The sequence below is a fragment of the Hevea brasiliensis genome, chromosome 17 (assembly GCF_030052815.1).
Source record: "Hevea brasiliensis isolate MT/VB/25A 57/8 chromosome 17, ASM3005281v1, whole genome shotgun sequence".
Classification (NCBI taxonomy): domain Eukaryota; kingdom Viridiplantae; phylum Streptophyta; class Magnoliopsida; order Malpighiales; family Euphorbiaceae; genus Hevea; species Hevea brasiliensis.
The window spans coordinates 11,262,374-11,287,433 of record NC_079509.1 but is presented as its reverse complement, the minus strand read 5'-3'; the positions used below and the strand labels follow the sequence as shown (position 1 = coordinate 11,287,433).

General features: G+C 35.2%; 2 protein-coding genes across 3 annotated transcripts; both read right to left on the bottom strand.

Moving 5' to 3' along the window:
* Window positions 1-4,885: 4,885 nt before the first annotated feature.
* LOC110647883 (phosphoserine phosphatase, chloroplastic) lies at window positions 4,886-16,793 on the bottom strand. 2 transcript variants are annotated; one of them, XM_021801909.2, is made up of 8 exons: window positions 16,619-16,793; window positions 15,765-15,998; window positions 7,964-8,096; window positions 7,771-7,878; window positions 6,501-6,594; window positions 5,684-5,833; window positions 5,556-5,609; window positions 4,886-5,208 (listed from the first exon to the last, which is right to left on the bottom strand). In XM_021801909.2, exons 2-8 carry the CDS (start codon window positions 15,985-15,987, stop codon window positions 5,083-5,085), a joined length of 888 nt encoding a protein of 295 aa, XP_021657601.2. In that variant the 5' UTR covers window positions 15,988-15,998; window positions 16,619-16,793; the 3' UTR covers window positions 4,886-5,082. The 2 variants fall into 2 exon arrangements, with proteins under 2 accessions (XP_021657601.2, XP_021657602.2); XM_021801910.2 differs by having other exon boundaries at window positions 15,765-15,995.
* A 2,321-nt stretch (window positions 16,794-19,114) lies between these two features.
* On the bottom strand, window positions 19,115-24,058 carry LOC110647878 (ATP synthase subunit gamma, mitochondrial). Its single transcript, XM_058140155.1, has 9 exons — window positions 23,638-24,058; window positions 22,491-22,534; window positions 22,201-22,353; window positions 21,146-21,259; window positions 20,916-21,043; window positions 20,472-20,594; window positions 20,278-20,397; window positions 19,775-19,896; window positions 19,115-19,453 (listed from the first exon to the last, which is right to left on the bottom strand). Exons 1-9 carry the CDS (start codon window positions 23,733-23,735, stop codon window positions 19,384-19,386), a joined length of 972 nt encoding a protein of 323 aa, XP_057996138.1. The 5' UTR covers window positions 23,736-24,058; the 3' UTR covers window positions 19,115-19,383.
* Between the last annotated feature and the right edge of the window lie 1,002 nt (window positions 24,059-25,060).

Sequence of the window (25,060 nt, the reverse complement as noted above, 5' to 3'; positions counted from 1 at the left end):
CGGTTTTTTTTCCGCAGGTTGAAGAACAAGAAAGCTATTCTCCGGTCTCTAGGAGTTCAAACAGCTTTTCACTTCCCAATATTTTTGAAAAAAAGAACCTCTAAAGCCATCCTCTCCTGAGGCTTTAGTAGGATGAATAGCAAAAGTTGCTCTCTTGATTTCTTCTCTAGAGATGGGCTTAATTAGCTCCTCATTCATCTCATCTGTCACTCTTTTCTGAAACCCTACTGTGACAGTGCTAGAGTTTGAAGGTGAGTTTATGGAATAAACATTCTGGAAATATTTCTTTGCAATATCTTAGACATCCTCTAGGTCTATCTTCCATTGCCTTTGGTCATTCATCAGCCTCAAAATGGCATTTCTCCTTCTTCTTTGGATACATTTTGCATGAAAAAAAGTTGTATTTCGATCCCCCAAGTTCAGCCAATTCTGCCTTGCCTTTTGAGCATAGTATTGCTCTTCTCTCTTAATTTCCAATCCCAATTCTTTTTCCAAATTTCTAATCCTAACTGCATCCCAATCGTGCACATCCCTTTGACTTCTTCTAGCTATTCTTGCAAGCAAAAAATATTAGCATTTGAGTTCTAGTAATTCCTTCTGCTCCATTGGACCAATGCATTTCTATAGAATTTAAGTTTAGTAAAAGTACTAAATAAAGGCGAATTCAAATTATTTAATCACCAAGCTCTTGCAATGTCTTCCTCTATTTCTATATTGTCTAGCTCTTCTTGTTGGAATGTCACATTGAAGGAGAATTGGATGGTGGTCCAAGCCAACATCTTGAAGATGATTAACTATTGCATATGGGAAGTGAAAAGGCCATGAAGTTATTGCAAATCCTCTATCCAATCTCTCTTAAATGTTGGCAACCCCATTTCGTCGATTATTCCATGTTAGTGGAGGCCCTTTAAAACCCAGGTCGATAAGTTTTAATTTGTTGACCATCTCACGCAGCATCAAAGATATAGAATCCAAATTATTATTCCCACCCTTCTTTTCATCAGTTTTTAGTATTGCGTTAAAATCACCAATTAACAATAAATTCCATAACTATCTGCAGTAATTAGAAAGAAAAGCCATTTGATCATGCATGATATCATCAACACAACTCATGTAAACCAGAATCAAGTTCCAATTCATTCCAAGCTTCACATTAGCAATATCGGCATGGATGAAGAGTCCAGTCATTTTTACAATAGAGACATTACAATTTGAATTCCAAGCAAAAGCTAGACCCCCTGCCAAACCTTGAGGATCAATCAAAATCATATCATAGAACCCACATCTATTAAGAATTCTCCTCACTACTCTGTTTTTGTTTTTTGTCTCCATCAAAAAAAACAAATTAAGGGGAAGGGGAAGAACACAGCTCTTGCAAGTTATGGACTGTTAGGGGGGTTCCCCACACCCTAACAGTTCCAACTCAAAATGCTCATGGGTCTGGTTGGGGCCATTTTAGGCTAGCCTCCCCCACCTTTTCAGAAATATTGGCATCAGTACACACTTTCTTATTAATCATCATCAGGCTTCCTTCTTTTCTATTTCTTTTTTCTTTCCCCACATTATTGTTCCCTTACTCTAAAAACTCTATATCTTGTTGAATTTCTTTTTGGATTTCTCAAATGACAATTCTTTAATTCCACATGTTTTTAAACCGTGCAACTCTCTACTAAGTTTTGGCAAGAATTGTGGTCTTGCATGTTATCTTGGAGTCCTCTTTATTATGCTGAGGCAGAAATAAATCTTTTGTAGGGATGATGAGCTGCTCCCATGTTAACATTTGTTCTGGTCCCAAGGCTTGGTGTGAAATGGCCAAAGGATGGATATGGCCCATGACTGCTTGTTTTCGAGCCTGCCAGGTGCTATGTTCCTTCTATCTTGATAGTTCTTTTGGGATATCTTGGGCCATTGGGCTGTGGTAAGGTTGGGTGAAGGATTTGAGTATAAGTTTTGATGTGGCTACACATTGCATTTGTCAAAGTGGGCTTGTTGGTAATCAACATTACTCGGTTCACCACTAGATGGGCCCTTGTCAGAGGTTTGGTCTAGAATTAAATTAAGCTGTTTTCCAAACATAAAGTCTTCCCCTAGGTTTCCTTCAGCAGAAGAGAGAGAATTGATTGATTCTGGATCATGCAGCAAACTCCATGCTGTCATTTGAAAGTGGTTGACTAGAAAGGGACATGAAAAAAGTCTCAACATCAAAATCTTTTACACCAATTGTTTCAAGGTATTGCTTGAAAAGGCTAGGAATCTGGCTATTGGGTACTCCCTGCGATTGATAGATTTTGGGAGGCTTAATGTTAGGCTCACGGCTCGATGTTGTGTTAGGTGGGCAATTTTTTGGATTTGTCTTTTCATCTGCTAGTTTGTCAAAAAAGGAGGTATCCAGTTTTGCTTTCTGGTATTGAGTATTCAGAGTGGTATTGAGGTGGTTAACAGTGGTTTTGGAATTATTTAAAGGTGGATCGAGAAAAATCACAGTGGAGCTACTTATATTTAGGTTAGTGGTGATCTCCGATGGGAGTACAGAAAAAGCATCAGGGTTAACATTTGAAGAGTTTTCAATTCGAGATGAAGAAGGCAAGATTTTACCAGAACCAAGGGAGCAGGTGTGTTTTGGGTTTGTGTAAAGAAGAAGAGATTGCGATGGGGAAATTAGTGGAAAAGGCAGACCAGGATGGGGATTTAGATTTGTAAATAATGTTTGGTTCAGAGGGTTATGTGCAACCTATTGAGGTAGTAGATATAAAAGACATTTGATTGGTATACTCGGAATAACCTCTTTCAAGTTTGGCACAGAGCAAGTGGTAGGTGGATTTGGTAATCGAGTTAGAGGGATGGATAAAGAATTTTCAAAAGATGGTTCAATGTCAGAAGGCTTACCTTTCAGCACATTGTTGGATGCATTCATGTTGGCTCTCAACCAAGGATCGTAAAAGGCTCTCTTTGGCAAGTTTGGATTCTCAGGTGCTTGGGGTAGAAGGCAAGACTTCCACAGATGACCCATCACTCCACAATTGAAACACAAATCAGGTAGTTTTTCAAATTTGAAATAAATCCAAGAAACACTACCATTTTGATTATTGCTGTGGAATCCAGTTATAAAGGGTTTGTCTATGTTTATCTACACCCGGATTTTTAGAACATGCAGATTCCTTATAAGCCCTTCTTGAGTAAGATCAGTTTCCATATAACAGCCAATAAAGTTTCCAATTGTTATAGCATTCTGGACCGTGAGTTTGTTTGGGGAAGGACATAAATTTGCACCCAAAAGGGCGAGGGTGAGAAGGTTAAATCCTGGAAGGCTATGTCCGGGGGCCATTCACGGATTGAAATATGCTGATTGTGAATAGACCAAGGTCTATTATCTAGAACATATTTTGAGTCGACTTCATGCCCAAATGAGAAAAGGAAAGAATTATTCCCTTTGTTTGTAACTTGAAAGGGTTTCCTTGTGTGCCATAATTTTCCCAGCACTGTCTTGACTACTGCTACACTGAAGATTCTAGTTAAAATAATCTTCCCCACCAGAAGATTTTTCTGTAGAAAAGAGTTGTTGTTATCCTTTTCTAATTCAATGACGGAGTCCATGCAATGAAGGTTTTGGGCTTTGTTGACCAAGTTTGAAATTGAAATATTTAAATCCGACATTCTGAGAAAATAAGTGAAAAGGAAGAAAAAAAGGTGGTTGAGAATGAGTAATTATCGAAAGGAGAAGAGGTGGGTTAAGGATCAAAGGTTCAGAAGTAAATTAAGGTCATGGCAGGATTAACAAGGGCCAAAACCCCAGCACAATCTTAATTGACTTTCCTACATTTAAGATGTTAGATATAATCGCCCCAATAAGAAACCTACAATGATACAAATACAAATGTTTGTTAGGTTAGATTACTCATTAGTCATTACTGAATTATCTATCTCACCAACTAACTTGATTCATCAATCAACCATTGCATTCCACATGGCATAGCTTAGATTGATCTTGTATTTATTAAGGCATGGGCATGGGTTAGGTTGGGCCATGGTAATATCCCCCAACCTAGTGATAGGACACGATGTGCAACAATCTCTTAACTTGCAAGTCCTTCAAAATATCACGGCTTAATTTCATTAACAATCTCTTAATTTATATAGTTATCTTAGCAAATTTTGATCAGAAAAACTTTAGAGGGTATAAATTGAAATCGAAAAATTTTTATTATATAAAATGAAATTGAAGGATGATATTTAAATAATAGCTGCGAGTTCCAAATATCAAATAATTGAGTAAAAGGACACGAGAGCAAAGTAGCTGTGCCATATCACAACCACAAGCTATTGTCATGATCCATAAGGCCAATCTCTAAATTTGGAGAAAGGCCCACTTAAACCCTTTGCACATGATTCTTTGGTGAGAAAAGCAAGAAACTTTGATTATTATTAGTTTTTCTTATTCTGAACAAGGAAGAAACTTTAATCATAGCAGCTTTTCATGTACATAATTTCAGTAAACCCAATCTATGTTGACATTTCGATTGCAACTTATAGTTCTCTTTAATTATGACCAACTTACATCAATGAAATAAATGACACCCAGCTTGTCTAGATCTTGCTTAATTATATAAATAAACACTTCATCCAAGTGAAAAAAAAATTCAAGCAAATGCCAAATTTCACCCCTTTTTTTTTTTGCTGTGGTGGGTCCAAAGAGTAGTTATGCCCTATTTATGATTAGTATTGAAGAGATAGAAAAGAAAATTGACAGGGCTGCAAGGTCATACGGACTGACCTGTTTGGGGCTTAAAGCTCAATCCTGCTTAGACGTCATCATTAACCTTATGCAAATCCCTGATCTAACATGTTGTCACTACAAAATACTGATCAATGACGGCGTAAGAACACCTTGAAAACACAAACCTTTTGTTGGTCTTCTCAAATAATTGTAGCTTATTCATTGTTATAAGATATAAAGAGGAAAAAATTTTAGTTCAGAAAAAATGAGAAAGCACCGATTTAATACAGGTACTTGGCCAACAAAATAGAACAACCGTAGGAGAAAGAGAAATATAGCAAGATATTTAGAATTCAGAAGATTAAAACCTATTCCAAGGAATTTATCAGATCTATAAAACTAAAAACCAACCAATCAGCTTTTGCTGCTACGGTCTCTCGAAGTAGAACACCCGCATAGCAAATGAACAAGTCAGCACCACCTGGTTTTCGAGCCTACAAATAAATAAATAATGAAAATGATGTCTTGGCAGAATGTCATTAATAAAAGATCACAACAATAAAGAGAAACTTTATTTCTTTCTCATGCTTCCGTACATCTTGCCAACTAAATTGGCAAAGCAATGAAAGTAACCTGACCAATGACAGTTCACATTTTTGTCATATATTTTGGGCTTAGAATTGGCAACATATTAGGGTCAGGACAGCTTTAAATTATTTCCTCACAACAAATGTGCAGAAATGTCACAGAGCAAAATACTTGGAATCAGAACTTCCTATTATTCCAAAATCTCATAATAAAGATTTTCTTACAATTCGAAAGTTCAAATGAAATTACATACCTCAAGATCAGTTGCACCATCCCCAATCATAACCAGAGCCTTGTATCCATGAACCTGGCTTATCATCATAAGCAGCTGTAGATGAACTCTTATAAATCATACATAAAACTTATATGTATTAGACCAACCTTCCTTATTTGCTGCACTGCAGTTGCTTTTCCTCCACTCCTTGAAGTCGGCTCATTTGCATCAAACCCCAGAAATTCCCCAGAACTTCCGAAGAGTAATTGGTTGGCAAATATATTTTCAGGTGGAATCCCAAGGATAGATGCAACAGGCTGCAAGGAAGTTGTTTGACAATAATAACAGCATCATATTTAATTTATCTCATACAGAATGCCACCAGAGTAGAAAGCTAAATTTTCAGTTCCAAATCCAAATGATAATAATAACCTTCAGTTAAAATACAGCTACGACAAAAGCATTCTGAGTTTTTTTGATGTTGAAAATTTATGGTGTTTTAGTATTTGAAGGGTGAAGTATTATAGGAATTGACCACACAATACACATGATAGAATTATTAATACACTGATTACATAATTGTTTTTTTTTTTTTTTGAAACTCTTCCACGAATGCTATAGCAGAAAATCAAAGAGCCCTTCTTCAAAAACCCTGTGCACTAATTAATTACAATGATTATAAAACTGTGTAAAAATGTTATTATTGATTGCAAAAATCTTCCTATCAAGAGAGTTTAAGAAAATATGCCTAGACTCCTACATATTTGGTTGGTGCCAGTTTATTGTGCAAGGATCTGATGAAATGTTAGTATAAAGTTATTTAGTAAGTTATTACATGTGATAGTTTTATATGATTATCATGTTACTGTAAACATTTTATTAAGTTTTCAATTTAAAGTGAAAATGTCAGAGTCTGATGAAGGATTCTAAGAAATAGAAAAAGAAGCAACAAAACAAAACAAAAGTTTTAGTACAGTAACATACATTGATCATTTGTCGAAAGCCTCCCGAGATCAAATAAACATTTGTATTTTTAGCCTTCAGCTTCTTGACCAACTCATCTATGCCAGGAGAGATTCTACATGATAACGGAAACAGTGAAGATTTTTCAAATTTAGGTTTGACTCAAATTGCTAAGAAGGGGATATGAGGAAGTAATCAAAAGAAATTGAATGAAAGAACTAACAAGTCCTTTCCATGCATTAGGTGGCAAAACAAAAATTTTAATTGAATAAGTTACGCAACAAAATTTAAAAATAGTTGGAGTTTATATTAAAGAACTCACCAAGATGATGCATACACTCCACTCAAATAATATTTTAGCAATTTGATCCAAATAAGATGCTATATTAACAACTTTGACATTATAAGGAAGTCTACTAACTTACTATATTAAGTAAGATGAGGCATACACCAAGATTTTGAAGTATACTAAGGTCAGAAATTAAATCATCAATCAACTTTACTCTGAACCAGGCATGAATAAAAAATTAAAAAATTAATCAATAAAAACATGCCTTTTCTGGTCCTCATGAATAAAAAATTTAGCTTCAGTTCATGTTCAATAAAAAATAGCCAATGTCTTCTCATGACATGAACTCCAATACAAATTAAGCATATAAAAACTAAATAAAAAATTTCAAATTTAATCACATAGATATATAAAAAAATACTAGGCTTGGGCTGAAATCATAAGAAAGAGAGGACAACAAAGAAAAAGGATGATGGAAAATGACTTGGGTTGCAATAATAAGAAGGGGTTTGATCTCTAAATATCTCATGACTAATATCAATTTAGACACTAGACATGATAGAGTGAAGGAAGGATTCATGGGGCATAACTCAATTAGTTGGGATTTAGATTCAGTTGAATTTAAATGTCAAATAGACGTCATTAAACAACGGAACAACTAATTGATATACAGGTAGACTATACCCCGTGAAAGGAGGCATGCATTCACTCCATGAAAAATCTTGATCATTGGATAGTAAAATGGATTAGAAAAGAAAAGGGAGGTTAAGGGAGGGGGGGGTGGGGTGTGGGGTTGGGGGGTGGTGGAGTTGGTTGTGGTGTGGTTGTGGGTGTGGGGGTGTTGTGGAGGAGAAAGGAGATACATTCAGGAAATTGGAGACTTCACCATGTTTACCATGTTCTATGGCATTTATGGCGTGTTGATTGTGTTTTTGTAGCCTCCATAAAAACACCCTTCAATTAAAAGAAACAAATTAAAGCATGATTAAGGATTTAACCTACTTTGGGGGCCTCTTCTCAAGAAAATCTTGGACCTGAGATAGGGAAGGTTTGAACAGAGATAGTCTGGCAGCCAAGGCCTCCTCAAAAGGAACAGAACCACCCATTGCTCTGGCGAAATTCAATACTAAGATCAGATCTAACATTGAGAAATACAGTAGTTCTAAGATCTTAATAAATGACAAGGACAACTAACTTAGCAGTCCATTCTGCAACAGCCTTTCCAGCTCCACAAAACTCTGCAAGTTCATCAATACCCTCATCTAGGCATACCGTGCTATCCACATCAAAGCATACTGAATCGGCACTTCTCCAAAGCTCAAGAACCTCTGTCAATTTAAAAAAGTAATCAATAATTACAACAATATAGATATCAGTCTTAAAAATGTAAAGCTGGAAGGGTCTTTAGGCAAAAATTGAAAATAATTGACGCAGTGTGAAGTTCAATTAGAAACACACTCCATTTACAAGAGTGAAAAAATAGAGAAAATTCTTTGCAATATTTTTGTTGATAAAAATCTGTCTATCAAATTACATGTAAATAAGGGTATTTATAGTGTTTTTAGACTCCTAAACCTAATAGGAATGTAAAACTATTAAATAGGAATTTTAGATAAACTGAAACTCAATAAGAAGATATAAATTAAATAGGAAAACTAAATCCTAGATAAAATAAGAAAACATTAATAAGTCCTAAATTGAGTAGGAGACTTTCTAATTAATTCTAATATAATCTCTACGGCTGCTAGAAGTCTTTCCAAGATGTCCTAGATAAATTAGGACTGCTAGAAATTACAATTAGTTAAAAAAAAAATTTGCCTTGTTGTCCAAGCCCGCATCATACTCCCTCACTTGAAAAAAAAACTTGTATTCGTGTTGAAATAACTTGCAACGATACAACAACATAGCCAAAACAACTCCAGCACCATTCTCCCCTACTTGGAATAATTCCTTCCTTAAATTTTAAAGTGGAAAAGAATCAAGAACTTGTTTGGAAAAGTACACCATATAGCCTTCTTTGATGAGGTAAAAAATGGAGATTCAAACAAGATTGAATTGATTAACTTTACCTTCACCTTTGTCTCTATAAGAACGCCTAGACAAATAAAATTAAAGGAAACAATAAAAATTAAAGAGTTAGAAAAGTCTTTGATCTCCATTGCCTGATTTTCTCTAATCTCCAATATTGGCTCCATGTATTGCTTTTCCTCAACTTCCATTTAAGTCTCCATGGCTTGATATTCCACATTTTCAAAAACACATTCTTGAAGGTTTTCTAACACATTCTTGAAGCTTTTCTTACTCATCTTCATCAGTCTTAGCTTCTAGAACAATTGGTCTAATGATTTCCAATTGAAGCTCATCATCTTCAACCATAGCGAAAGGAAATTCAATTAAAGTTTCAGGTTCCAATTCTTCAAATTTAGGCTCATCCACTTCAAGTTGCATTGTTGAATCTTAAAGCTCCTTTTGTTCATCACTTTTTGTTTCACAACCAAGAAAGGCTTTGGTTGAACCTTCTCTTAGCAAGATTTTTGTTAGAATAAAATCTGCTAATAATCTAGAGGCAAAAATTCTTGTTCCAACAAGCATTTCATGATGAACCACGTACTAACTGGTCCCCTTCCTTCTCTTGCTCTCCTAGATTGCAATCGTTCCCACAAGCAGAAGCACCTCCTTTCAATCGACAAACAATCAATTTGACTCTTTTTTCAAATGCTATGTCCAAATGATCAAAGAATTGATCCATCTTTGTGATCCAATATGAGAATTCTTCTATGTTGAGATCCCCATAAATATAAGGAATATCAAATTTCAATCGATTTTCCTTTTCAAGATTCCCATATGCTCCTCTTCTCCTATAACATTGTTGAAGCCTATTGAACTTGATTGATTCATAGTCGTCTTTCTCTTCTGAATTATGATAGTAGATATATTGCCTATGTGCAGAAATTTGTCGAAAAATAGGGTTACTACGAGCTACACCATCTCCTGGCCTTCTTTTGTCAACCCAATTCCTATTTGTTTTAATTCCCAAAGCACCAAGACGATCTACAATTTCTTCGAGGCGTCTCTCGATACGCTCAAATCTGAGATCCATCCGTCGCTCCGAACGTTGCTTCCATCATTGCAACGTTTTGTCCCTATGGTAAAGGGCTCTAGTTCCTTGATTACCATCGCAAGAATCACTGTAATCGCCAACTCTATCAAGGGAAGCGATCTCGATTGGGGCGATTTCCCCACTCTGATACCACTTGACGCAGTGAGAAACTCAAATAGAAACACACTCCATGCACAAGAGTGAAATAAACCTCTTCTGAATTTTTATTAATAATAATTTATCTCCCAAATTACAAGTAAATAAGGGTATTTATAGATATTAATCTCCTAAACCTAATAGGAATGTAAAACTACTAAATGGGAATTTTAGATAAACTAAAATATAATAAGAAGATATAAACTAAATTCTAGATAAAGCAGGAAAACATTAATAAGTCCTAAATAGAGTAGGAGACTTTCTAATTAATTCTAATATAATTTCTACAGCTGCTGGAAGTCTTCACAAGACATCCTAAATAAATTAGGACTTGTTATGGAAAGTCAATCACTATGTTATGGAAAGTCAATCACTATATTATTTCTCTGTATATTCTGTATTCCGTATTCTTATTTAGGATTTCTTCCTAATTAGTAGAACACAATTATAGGAATCAATTGTATATATATACCCATGTACAGATTAATTGAAATCAAGGAGAATCATCTCTTTCTACATGGTATCAGAGCAGGTCATCAATCTAGGGTGACTATTTGTTCTCACTACCCAGCTCAGGAGATACCTTGGCCGCCGACCGGCCGTTTCAACCCCGATCAACATCGCCGGTGTCGCCTCAACCCCCTCATTCCACCACTGTGTGCTGTTGCCTGATCCAGTATACCATTAAAGGACTTCTGAGGTTTGGCCCTTAGATCCTATTTCAGTATTTGCTTGATTTGTGATTTTAAGTTATTTTGCTGCTATAAGCACTTTGGATTAGCGTTTCGGTTAGTTTTCTTTGTCTCAACAAATGGCAGACAATAAGAATGTTATTTCTGATGTGATTCCGGCGATGACTAAGATCACGGAACACAAACTTAATAGTTCGAATTACCTGGAGTGGAGTAAGACTGTTAGGGTCTATTTGCGTAGCATTGATAAGGATGATCACCTTACTAAAGATCCACCCACTGATTATACACGACAAACTTGGCTAAGGGAGGATGCTCGGTTGTTTTTGCAGCTTCGGAACTCGATTCATAGTGAGGTAATTAGTTTAATTAATCACTGTGAATTTGTTAACGAATTGAAGAATTACTTAGATTTTCTGTACTCTGATAAAGGGAATATCTCCCGTATTTATGATGTTTGTAAGGCATTCTACCGTGCTGAGAAAGATGATAAGTCTCTCACGGCTTATTTTATGGATTTTAAACGGATATATGAGGAACTTAATGTATTGTTGCCTTTTAGTCCTGATGTGAAAGTTCAAAGAGCCCAACGAGCAATCGCTGTTATGAGTTTTCTTGCAGGCCTTTCTTGAGTATGAGGCGCTAAATCTCGATTCTCTCGATTGAGATTTCCTCTTTGCATGAAACGTTCACACGGGTCCTTCGTACAGAGAGTACTCAATCTTCACAGTCTGCCAGTAGTACTCTTATTAGCTGTAATCCAAATGGACAACAGGGTAATAGAAGAGGAAGTAGAGGAGAAATTACAGGCAACAGAAGTAATCAGCGTAATGGAGAGGCTAGTTCTAATCAGGACTCAAGAGGAGTCATTTGTTATTATTGCCATGAGCCTGGCCATACAAAATATAATTGTCCGCAACTTCAGAGAAAAAATCAGCGATCACAGATGGCAAATATGGCAGCAGAGAATTCTACAGTATCTTCCTCTGAGAAAACTATTTTGGTATCTGCAGAGGATTTTACACAATTTTCCCAGTATCAGGCATCTCTAAAGCCGACCAGTTCCCCTGTCACTGCGATCGCTGAGTCAAGTAAATCCACTACATGCCTTGTGTCTTCTTCATTCAAATGGGTTATTGATTCTGGTGCGACAGATCACATGACAGGTAATTCTAGTCTTCTATCTGCTTTTCAGTCTAATCTCACTTCCTATACTGTTACTTTAGCTGATAGTTCTACTTCTTGTGTCATGGATTCTGGAACTGCGAACCCGACTTCGTCAATTTCTTTGTCTTCTGTTTTTTGTCTACCAAAATTTTCTTTTAATCTACTTTCTGTTAGTAAACTTACTCGTACCTTAAATTGTTCTGTTTTCTTTTTTCCTGACCAGTGTTTGTTTCAGGATCTTACGACGAAACAGATTATTGGTAGAGGATGCGAGTCAAGTGGTCTCTACATTCTGGAAAAACATGTACCGCGGTCGCTTGTTTGCTCCAGTACCTTAACACCTCTTGAAGCTCATTGTAGATTGAGTCATCCTTCTTTGTCTACCATGAAGAAACTGTGTCCTCAATTTCAGTCTTTATCAGTACTAGAATGTGAGTCGTGTCAGTTTGCAAAACATCATCGTTTGCCTTCTATGTCTAGAGTTAATAAACGGGCTTAATCCCCTTTTGAGTTAGTTCATTCTGATGTTTGGGGTCCTTGTTCTGTTACATCTAAAACTGGATTTCGTTATTTTGTTACTTTTGTTGATGATTACTCTCGTGTTACCTGGTTATATTTAATGAAGAATCGTTCTGAGTTGTTTTCTATCTTTTGTGCCTTTTGTAATGAAATCAAAACTCAATTTAATATTTCTGTGCGCATATTAGGAAGTGACAATGCCAAAGAATACTTTTCAGCACAATTTCAGCCTTGTATGACACAAAATGACATTCTTCATCAGTCTTCCTGTGTGGATACCCCATCCCAAAATGGCGTGGCCGAAAGAAAAAATCGTCATCTTCTTGAGGTAACTCGTGCTATTCTTTTTCATATGAAAGTACCTAAACACTTTTGGGCAGATGCAGTTTCTACGACATGTTTTTTGATCAATCGTATACCGTCTTCTGTCCTTAATGGGGATATTCCTTATACTACTTTGTTTCCTCCAAATCTTTGTTCCCTATTGAACCCTGTATTTTTTGTTGTACCAGTTTTGTGCGTGATGTTCGTCCACAGGTTACTAAATTGGATCCAAAATCTCTCAAATGTTTCTTCCTTGGGTACTCCCGGCTCCAAAAAGAGTACCGTTGTTTCTCTCCTACTTTTAATCGTTATTTTGTTTCTGCAGAGTCACATTTTTTGAGTCCACTCTATTTTTTCCTCCATCATCTGTGTATGAGAGTCAGGGGGAGGAGGATAATCTCTTAATATATACTGTCCAACCAATGTCTAGTCCTCTCCCACACTGTTCATACGTCTCTAGACCTACTCGACCTCCCGTTGTTCATGTTTATTCCAGGAGATTGGAGATTCCTGACTCAGATCCTCCACCAGCTACTTCGTTGGGAGATCCTGTACTTCATACTGACCATGATTCTGATCTAGACTTACCCATTGCTCTTCGTAAAGGTAAACATTCATGTACTTACCCTATCTCTTCTTTTGTTTCTTATAATCAATTGTCTTCTTGTTCTCGGTGTTTTGTTACTTCTTTAGACTCTGTTCCTATCCCTAATACTGTTGATGAGGCACTGTCTCATCATGGCTGGTGTGATGCTATGAAAGAGGAAATTGAGGCTTTAGATGCTAATGGTACATCGGAACTATTGCCTTTGCCCACTGGTAAGAAAGCTATTGATTGCAAATGGGTATTCTGATGAGTAAATCCTGATGGTTCTGTGGCTAGGTTAAAAGCACGCCTTGTAGCAAAAGGATATACTCAGACATATGGGGTTGATTACTCTGATACTTTTTCTCCTGTAGCTAAACTTACTTCTATTCGCTTGTTTATCTCTTTAGCAGCTACATATGATTGGCCCTTGCATCAATTAGATATCAAGAATGCTTTCCTTCATGGTGATCTTCAGGAGGAGGTATATATGGAGCAACCACCTGGGTTTGTTGCTCAGGGGGAGTTGGATAAAGTTTGTAGGCTTCGGAAGTCTCTTTATGGCTTGAAACAAAGTCCTAGGGCATGGTTTGGGAGATTCAGTGAAGCAGTATAGGAATTTGGTATGCAAAAGAGTAAGTGCGATCACTCAGTATTTTATAGGCAATCTGAGGCTGGTCTAATTCTCTTGGTAGTCTATGTGGATGACATTGTCATCACTGGGAGTGACTCTGCAGGTATTTCATCTCTTAAAACCTTCCTCCAAACTTAGTTTCAGACCAAAGACTTAGGATTGTTAAAGTATTTCTTGAGTATCGAAGTAATGAGAAGTAAGAAGGGTATTTTCTTGTCTCAAAGAAAATATGTCCTCGATCTATTGACAGACAGAAAAATTAGGTGCTAAGCCTTGTAATGCACCAATGACTCCAACTTTACAACTGTTAGTAAGGGATAGTGAGTTGTTTGAAAATCCAGAGAGATACAGGAAATTGGTAGGAAAATTGAACTACCTTACAGTCACTCATCCTGACATTGCTTATGCCGTTAGTGTGGTAAGTCAGTTTATGTCTTCCCCAACTGTTGCTCATTGGGAAGCCTTGGAACAAATCTTGTGTTATCTGAAGGGCGCTCCAGGAAGAGGTTTGTTATATGGTAATCATGGGCATTTGAATGTTGAATGTTTTTCAGATGCCGACTGGGCTGGATCTAAGGTTGACAGGAGATCAACTACTGGATATTGCGTTTTTATTGGAGGAAAGTTGGTGTCTTGGAGAAGCAAGAAACAGGGTGTAATTTCTCAATCTAGTGCTGAATCCGAATACAGAGCCATGGCACAATCAGTATGTGAGGTAATGTGGATACTTCAATTACTAGATGAGACAGTTTTTAAGACCTTCCTGCCTGCGAAATTGTGGTGTGATAATCAAGCTGCTCTTCATATTGCTTCTAATCCAGTGTTTCATAAGCGGACCAAACATATTGAGATTGATTGTCACTTTATTCGTGAAAAGATTCAACAACGGATCATCTCAACAGGACACATCAAAACTAGAGAGCAGTTAGGAGATATTTTCACAAAAGCTCTGAATGGAGCTAGGATTGACTACATTTGTAACAAGTTGGGCATGATTAACATCTATGCTCCAACTTGAAGGGGAGTGTTATGGAAAGTCAATCACTATGTTATGGAAAGTCAATCACTATATTATTTCTCTGTATATTCTGTATTATGTATTCCTATTTAGGATTTCTTCCTAATTAGTAGAACACAATTGTAGGAATCAATTGTATATATATACCCATGTACAGATTAATTGAAATCAAGGAGAATCATCTCTTTCTACAGGACTGTTGGAAATTAAAATTAATTAAAAAAAAAACGTTCTGCCTAGTTGTCCAAGCCCCGCATCAATAATGCACGATTCAAAGATAATCTGGTCAATGGGGGCATCATATGCAGTCTACTATAATGTCTATTTACATCGTTTAAGCTTGGTTGGTCTCTAACAATTATTCTCAACTGCAGTTAACATTTCCAAGTAGCAATCTGAGCTTTTACTTTTGTTTTATATAGTTGGGTTGCCATTTAGCAGGTTCATGACATTAGTTTTCCTTGTTTTTTAAATAACAAAAACCTCCATTCACCGAAGAAAAAAAAATTGCAGTAGTATGAGCGTATCATTTTCAATATTAAAACTAAATTCAGAAAGTTATTTATTATGCTCCAGGGATGACATCCAATTCTTTAAACACTAGTTTCACATTTAAGTTTGACTCAGTTTCTCTTACTCGGGAACAAAGCTAAAACGGTAACATTAATCCATATAAGGCTTTAACTGGCAAATTTTTAACCCAACTAAATCAATAAAAAAAAAACTCCGAAATGAAAATATCGTTCTGGTTATTTAGAAATAGAGGTCAGAATAAAATATATTGAGTTGATGATTATAACCTTTGGATGGCAATGTATTGTTGCAGTGGCCCAGTGAGGAGGCTTTTAAAGGTTGAACTGAAGCAGTAATAGAATTGCATGATTGAGAAGGTTTCATAAACAAAATTCCACCGCTAGTCAGATTATTTTTAAACTGCAGGGAAAAAGCTGGAACAAAACTAGAGCGGTATTGTGTAAAAGTAGCATGAATCGGGTTGATTTGTGAACGCGCCAACCCTTCCATCAAATAATCTGCTGAAAAAAAAAAAGAAAAAAAGACAAAATGAACAAATGCAAAATAACTTGTGATACCATTACATTTCACCAGTCCAGCAAATGCTCTATCACAGCAATAGAGTGAATAATAATTACAAAGTTTTCTCCGCAAGCGAATCCAAATTACTATATTAACCCAGTCCCTATAATCAAGCTATTAAGATTATGATCCAAAAGAGCATGACATAAAACTGAAAAAAGCAGCATCTGTGATGCAGAGAAAACTTGTGAATTACAAAACAAGAATGAGATAAATTAATTTAAAGAAAACACTAGTAACTTGCAAAAATTAAAGAGTTATAGATCCACAAGCATTGACAATCCTCAATGAAAAGGCATACCCTCTGTTTGGTACGTGAGAAAACGCCAGGAAAATTAAGAGGACCAAAGGCAAACCACGTTACTTTTATAGCCAACAAAACAATTGCATACGAAAATTTAAGATTCCTTTTCCTTTATCCAATGATTTCCCGCGAACCAAACAGGGAAAACAACAGATAGAACAATAGCATTCCATTACAAAAAAAGCCTAAAAAGCAAGCAGATAAAATAAAATGAGGAAAGCAACAAATTTAGGGCACAGCAAAGCATGAACTCACAGTTAAAGTTGCCTTGCTTCTGCCTGAAATGTTGCGGAGCTAAATTTAGTTATATGCTTCTCTTCTCTGTGCACTTTCTTCTCCTCTCTCTTCTCAGATCCCTTTACTCTTTCCTAGCTCGATTTGCCTTGGTGCCTATTCCTTTACCTACCGATGGTTGGCGAGAATTTTAATAATAGAATTATACTTCTGGAAAAAAAAAAAAAGATTTAAATCATATTGATTTTCGCCCAAATTAATATATTAAAATAAGGAAATCAATTAATCAATATATTTAAAATTTAAAAATTAAATAATTATTTATTCATATAATTTTTTTTTGAGATTTATAATTAATATTAATTGATTGAATTCAATGGCATTGCATGGGATTTTTTTATTAATTAAAACAGTGGCATATATATATATATATATATATAACATTAATAGAATATGAAGTTTGATGTTATACTCAAATCGGCACATTTCCATGCATTAATCAATTTGTATAGTATTAAAATTATATGATTTGGTTCTACTCATAAAGAAATTGATATGATTGGATAAAATTTGTGTGATTTTACTAAATAATATACTATTTAAAATTAGTGAAATTTCTTAATTATTTAATGTTAGAAAATTATTCGATTTTTTTAAAATATCTTTAGAATTTTGTTCTTGAAAAATGTCATTCTCAGTGGAGAATTGAAAGAGTATGTAAGTAATATGTTAATATGTTTTCGGCCATTAGATAAGTTAGATTAAACATATTTTATTTTTTAAAAAGAAAAATGGTTTTTACACAAAGGATAACAGAAAAAATTACACAGGATCCACCTTCCTTCATTCTAGCAGAGAAAAAAGACCAATTCTGAATATCTTTTTATTTACTGCATGAAAATATTCAGAATGAAGGATATTTCTTAAAATGTATTTTTCATTATTTTTTTAAATATTAAATAATGTGAATTTTAAGTTGGCTGGCGCCAATCTTTTCACCCACTACTACTCTGCTGCCATAAAATTTCTCCATACATGCCAAATTTCTTACAGCAGCTCAGGCTTCCTGTGGTGCTACTAGTCTTTTTGCTAGTATAACGCACAGAAACTGTTCGATAAAATTCCAGTGAGATGTAACAATTTATTTTCCATCGCTTTATTGGACAGTATTATTTGATGTGTTTACACAGATCAGAATTTTTTTTTGTTATACATTGGAAGGTACAGATCAGAATGATGACAACTACAGAAAAACCAAGAAAATAAACCCTAAGCTTTCCCTTCTTTAGTTTAATTTGGAACGAGGTTCCATGTTGATCAACTCGCTTGCAATTTTATCAACTTCTTCTTTACCCAAACATTCAACCTTAAAGATACCCAATTCAATTATCATCGCAAACCCTTTATTCCCATTACGCTGGGCCAAAGAAATAGCAGCATCTGCGATCTTCGGCTTCAAGAAATTAAGCACATGGGTATCAAGATTTAAGGTCTTCAACACGTCCGGCAGATAAAGTTCGCGCCACATGGATAAAGGGAAGACGATAGGAACTCTGATCGAGCTACGTTGTTCTGGGGTCACAAGATCTTCAATCACGATTGCAGCGCCTTCTTCTGGTGGGAGTTTTAGTTGATATCTATATAGAATGCGAAATTCGATATTACAGGTTGGGAGGGAGGAGGATGCTGGGTTTGTAGCTCCCTTGGCCTCGTACACGTTGAAAAGGCAGCTTACTTTGCTCGTCATTGATGCTTATAACTTCCAACTGATTTTGGATAAATTGGACTTTCCGCTTGAATATTCATCAAGTCTCCAGCTGTTCAGCCTTCAAAACTATATATTAGCACTTGTATCGTAATAGAACTCAGCTGAGCTTTTATTTAAAAAATTTGAGATTGGTTATATAATTTTTTTTTTCTCTAAATTATTTTGGGTTCAAGGGTTAAATACTCGAAAATATATAATGCTGGTTTCGTAATACAAGTTCAGTTTTTATTTTTTTTAATCACTAACCCTTTCTCTTCTGAACAGTTGGGCAGCATTGCGTAGAATAGAACCCTTCGATTGCTTACTAGTTACTAGGCTCGCCCGAAAAGATGATAGCCTGCTCTACGTTTTCCAGCAAACAGGCACACAGCATTACCCGTCCGACCCTCCCCCTTGTACCCACCCACTTTCCCAATAAAAATGCACTTAATTGGGCGTAACACGATGCACTGGCATTCTTTTCTTTGTTGAGATTGATAGATGTGATTCAAGTTCATTTATCTGTAAAACACAACCCCAGGAGGCTAGCAGCGACTGAATTGAAAAGAGATGAGCATACAACTTATGAAGTATGTATGCATAATTACCAAGTCCCTCCTCCTATCTCTAATTTAAAGAGTGTAGTGTCACTGCCCGTGTTTTATGAACAACAGATATTCCTCCAAGTTTTTGACTTGCATATGCATCAAACATGAAATTTCTCTATTCATATGCCTCGATAGTTGTAAAGGAATCACGCTATGCATCAATGAAACACAATTTACAGGAACTATCACATTCCAAAATATAGTCATTTAGTTTCCATTTGAAGGTACATAGGTAGAAAAGTATATGAACCCAAAATCACTGGAAACCATCACAAATATGATTTTCAATTCCCTGAAATGAAGTACAATTGTAGGGGGATTATTGGAGTAGCTCAACAAAAACATCCTCAAAATATAGCCATAAAGTTCCAAGAAGGCCTTTGCTAAGACCTTATTTCGTCGCTATCAAGCACCCTAGGCATGAGATTTAATTAACCTTCTAGTGCTGATGCTCCCGATATAATCTCAATCAACTCAGTAGTAATTGATGCTTGACGAGTTCTGTTAGAAAATCATCAAACAAATTATTAAAATCACGAGGACAAGATAAAAGAATAGAAAGGACTAGCTCAACTCCAATCGCATTACATGTTCAACAACAAATATAGGTAGATTAGCTATAAATCCATTATGATTAACAGACTAACAGACCATCTTTTACTGGAAGGCCAATATTTTAGATCACAAAGATGGACCAAGTTGGATATTTAAAGGTTACAAAAAAAAGAAAGAGAGAGAGAGAGAGGATTTTTTATTCCCAGCTAAAGTGAAAGCAAACATTCAGTTTGCATGTATTGTTTCAGTAGACAGAGCAGGAGAGACCTGTTATAAGTAAGTGTCAGACGATCAAGCATCTCGCCAGCATTTCTGCTTGAGCTGTCCATAGCAGACATCCTTGCTCCTTGTTCACTGCAAGCATTCTCCAATATAGCATTGAACAGGACCTAGGGAAGTAAGAAACATGTTCAAGAAAAATTCCGGAAATTATCATAAAATAACATGTGCGAAACACCTCAAGTTATTAACAATTGATTTGTCATAGAAATATCAGGCCCCCATACAGCCAACAAAACAAATATTAAGATTAAGCATCAAACAAATTGGCAAAGCATCAATGCCCAAGAGGTAGCCAAAAGTAATATCACAAACTACGGACGTTTTTCGGCAGAATCAATTCCTTGTGTCTAGACCACAAAATTGCATTTAGCAGTGAAAGTTCTAGAGCATTAAGCTTCCAGATTTCAGTTTACATGGTAATTATTTCCAAAATGATTTATTCAGTCTCAAAACACCAAGAAATATAGCAAGAGTTTAGCAAGGCTTACACAAGAAAACTGGAACTCGGCAAGATTCTGAAGTATTTCACCCTTTGTTTCACCACCTTCAATCTCATAAGAGTCAAGTTCTCCAAGTTTTCCCCCAGATTCAGCCTCTTTCTCCACAACCTAAATCAACATATCATACAACACACATCAATTCAAAGTAAGACTAAATTATTAGGTGCAACCTTCGGAATCACCTCTGGAGATAAAACAGTTGACATGGTTGGAATAAATGAAACAACTGAATGGAACTTGTTGAAGACAATCCTCAAAGCATCATACTCCACATTCTTTAAGATGTCATCTGCCAGAACAGAGACCTGAAAGGCCAACAATTAAAATGGAAATAATAGAACAAAAAGAATCATAGACAGGAATCTTCAAATTCTATCAAATTTGCAGCAATTCAGTACAGCCCTCTTGAACATGTCAGGAATATAACTGGCATGCCAATATTCTTTTCATGAACAGCACTAAAGGAACCATCTGAGGGGGGAAAAATAACATAAATAAAATCAATGCAAAAGTGAACTTGATTCCTTGTTGACAAAATAGTAAAAAAACATTACCATGAGTCAAAATTCATGTGTATGCACATGTGAAAGTGTGATCAATAAAACCAGGAAACATAACCAACTGACCTGAGTATAGTTCAGAGGATTCTTCTGCAACTCAGTAATGGATAGTTCAATGTCCTTCCTCGAGTCACGAATCAACTGAGCCTTCGCCTTTTCTCCCAAGATGACATATTTTGTTTCTTTCTCAGGACCTGTAACAGTGGGGAAAAATATATTTAAATTGTTCAAAACATCCAGCCTTACTGCCAATAATCTAAGCAAGTTCAGTTATAAAAACGAAAAAAAAAATCTACCAGCAGTCAACTTGTGTATAGCCTTGCTTATCTTGACTGATGTGGAGTTAATTCCTCCACATAGACCTTTGTCTGAAGAAATAGTGACAATTACATTCTTCTTCACATCCACACCTGGCAGACACAATAACAAAATGCAAAAATGAATGCAAGAACAAAATGAAAAGTACTGAGAGAAAGGGAGAGAGTGAGGGTAGAAATATATATAAAAATATTTGGCACAATTGCCAAGAAAAATACAAAATTGAAGTGCGTAAATTTTCATACCAGTGTAGAATCAACTTTCCTAATCAAGCATTTACAAAAGAGGAAAAAAAAAACTTTATCAGATTAGTTTTCCTAAGTCTATGATTTATCTAGTCAGAACAGGAGATTGATATAGCAATTAGCATCAATTTCTATCAGAATTCTGCATGTGTCTTAATGAACTCCTCAGAATATTAGAGAATGATAATAGCTTGTGTTTCCCAAGGCTTAACATTTTCTAGAGTTTGAACAAATCTTTCTCCACAATAATACAAATGCTCTCATTTGTTACCACCACGATTTTTAAACTTCTAGTGGACCAGAGAAAATGAGAAAGATGCCAAGCACTGCTAGGTTAAATTCATAGCACCTAAGGTTTTCCTGATGAAGCATTTATTCTATCGTACCATCAATCTATGTGCATAGTATCATTTGAAGTAAAAAACTCTGCTTCAGGATATGTACAACACATATTCACTGGTGGTTAACAAACACCCAAAAGAATATCATATGCAGAATCCACAAAAGTTATTCACCTCAAAAGCATACAATACCATGAAGATGTCAAACACCATTGACACATTGCCACTTCTGAATAAATTTTGCAAAAGTTGCAAGCGGATGACCAAAAGAAAACAGTAACATATGATTAGTAAAAAATGCAGGCACAGTGAATACCATAAGAGGTGCAAAATAAACTCTTACAACTGCAAAAACAATATTGATAAATTTGATGGCCAATTTATTGTAAGACTGATTAAATTGGATAAGATAAACAAGTCAACTTGAATGCTTAGTAATGAACATACTAGGAACATCGCCAAGAAGAGCAGTAAATGGCTGCCATAGGCCACGGGAATTTTCTGCTCCAGTTTGAATTGCACGTAACTTTGAGGCTGCAACCATCTTCATAGCCTTTGTAATTTTCTGAATATTCTTGACACTCTTCATTCGATTTCTGACTGCACAATATACATCAACAAAAAGAATTATCCACATTTTTAGGGAATTTATTTACTAAAATACAGAAAAAAAAAAATTTAGGACTTAATGTCAAGCAAAAGAAAGGCATTAGCTACTGCATGAAAATGAAGCTTACCAACTTGAGTTGAGATAGAACGTAATCCAAGAGGGGTCTGCTCCCTATACACAAAACTAACTACTTTAGCTGCTCATAATGCTAACAGAACTATAAAATTTTCTAAAACAGAAAAAAGTGCATTCAGAAAATGGTAGGTGCAGCATGAAGAACATATTTTCACATGAGAAGATTAATGAAATGGCAATTCATTTTTTTAACTGATATTAGGTGATCTCTCATACTGTCTACAGAACTATATGCCTAAACAAGTCTTGTTTCGCCCCTTTTTTTGGCAACCTTTTGTAGGAAAGTTTTGGTATCATATACCAAAGCTACATAAAAACTAGAGACAAGTCCTTTACAAGGCTTAAAAGGTCATAACCTCTTTTTTAGCTAAACAGCCCATCCACCCTGAACAATGTCAAAAACATTTGATTTAAACAAACCAAATATAGAAGTGGAACATTAATAAATAGCATTTGAGGTCATTTGAGCTTCAAATGTAAACTCAAACATCACAAGCTATAAATAATAGACTTTCCTCATAGGACCCAAAAAACTGGGTGCCAATTGATTGCTTCAACAAAGCCACATCACTAAAAGTCTACAGCAGAACCCTCTCGTCTACATATAACCCCCACCCCCACAAAGGAACCAAATGGGGTATCTATGATTTAAATTGAAATCTTTTAATGCACATACAAACACTTAGTGACTGCTAATATCAAAACTGGTTAGAAAAAATATTATCATCAAATGAACAAATCCCAATATAATTATTGCATTAAATCATCATCCCCTAACCTTACAATCCATTCCACTCTATTCCTTGCTCAAAATATTCCATTCCCAAGAATTCAACATATAAAAATAAAGTCAAATACATAAAAAAAAAAAAAAAAAAAAAATCCTCCATTTGGTTATGAACAAACGGATAAAAGGTAATACAGAAACACATGTAGAATCGCGAAATAACAACACCGCTGTGTTCCATCCATTTGATTCTGTTGATCTAAAATCATCACATTTTCCCAAAATTAATAAAATCCCCCATTTTCTCACCAGTCGAACAGAGGGCCAAACCGAGAGAAACATGAATATAGTATAGAAAAAAGCAAGGTGAGAATAAAAGAGATGTGGGAGAAAAGGGAAGAGGAGAGCGCACTCAGCAATAAGAGAGGATCGGATGGCGGTCATCGGTTGGGAACTGATGAGGGGGGCAGCGAATCGCCTCCCTTCGCGTCTCAAAGCAGCCATCGCCATTGTTGAAAGAATCTATCAATGAAACCCTAGCGGCCTGCGTGCTGTAGATCCAAGCTGTTCGTTATAGCTTCGAGCTCTAGTGTTTTTTCCACTTTAATTCTCTTCTTTGTTAACAATGGAAAAATGGGAAATACCGATTTGCCATTTATAAGCGAAACGCTCTCGTCTTAATATTTTGTTATGAGCAGAAGCAGAGAAGTGCAGATGCTGCGCTGCAGTGACAAGTTTGTTAAGGGGAGGCTTAAAGGACGGGAGCTGAAGCGGTCAAGCAGCGCAGCGTGGATAATTGATTTCAGTTATTTTCTTATTTTGTTCTTATTTTTTTATTGTCTTAGTGGTTCCTACTTTGTAGCAGCAGTTATCTCTTTATTATTTCTCTTTGTTTATTTAAGTTGAACTGGGAATGAAATAAGGAATCAGAATTTTAATCTTTAATTTATCGTATTAAGAGATGGGAGTTTTAATGAGCTTTTTTTTTAAAATAATACATCATAAGTTTTTGAGAGAGAAAGTCTAAAAAATATTATTCGTTATATATTTTATAAGTTGAAGTTATCATTAATCGTCGTGTAACTTGATCACCATTACATATTTATTTTTTTATATAAATAAATTCTACATTTTGAATAATTACTATTTAATGAATTAATGAAATCTGATTTAATAGTTAATTCTAAAAAAGAATAAGATTTAATTGTTAAAAAAAATATGAACTAAATTAAAAATAAAGAAAATTCAAGAGATATCGTGAGAAAATGTAAAGAGTTTTTTTTTATGTATAATTGGTGAGATTATGAACGGAATAAATTATAATGTAAATTAATTGTTTGATATTTATCTTTAAATATTTTTAGCATTATTACTATTTGAAAATTTGATTAATATAAAATTAATGAGGGTAATAATTGAATAAAATATATGTTTAATTTATTTATTTTATTTTATTTGTAAATTAAAAAGTGCAGGAGGTTGAATTATGAGATCATTTTTTTTTTATTATGCTTTAATTTTAAATTTAAAAAATAGCCATGATAAGGTTAATGCGATAAAAATAATCATTAAGATGTAAATTAATGTAATCAGGGAATTAATTCAATAATAAGTATAAAATATCTAAAAATATAACTTATTTCATTTCAAACCAATATGGATATTAACAACCTCAACATCTATCTATCTTGATCTTTGGCGAGAATCATGGAAGTTCAAATTGCCACCCAAGATTTCTATCTTCTTATGGAAATTCTTGAAAGATCGTCTACCATCAAATGAGCTGATTAGCAAGAGTGCCGTCTCTTTCAAATGAATGTCCTTTTTGTGGTGAA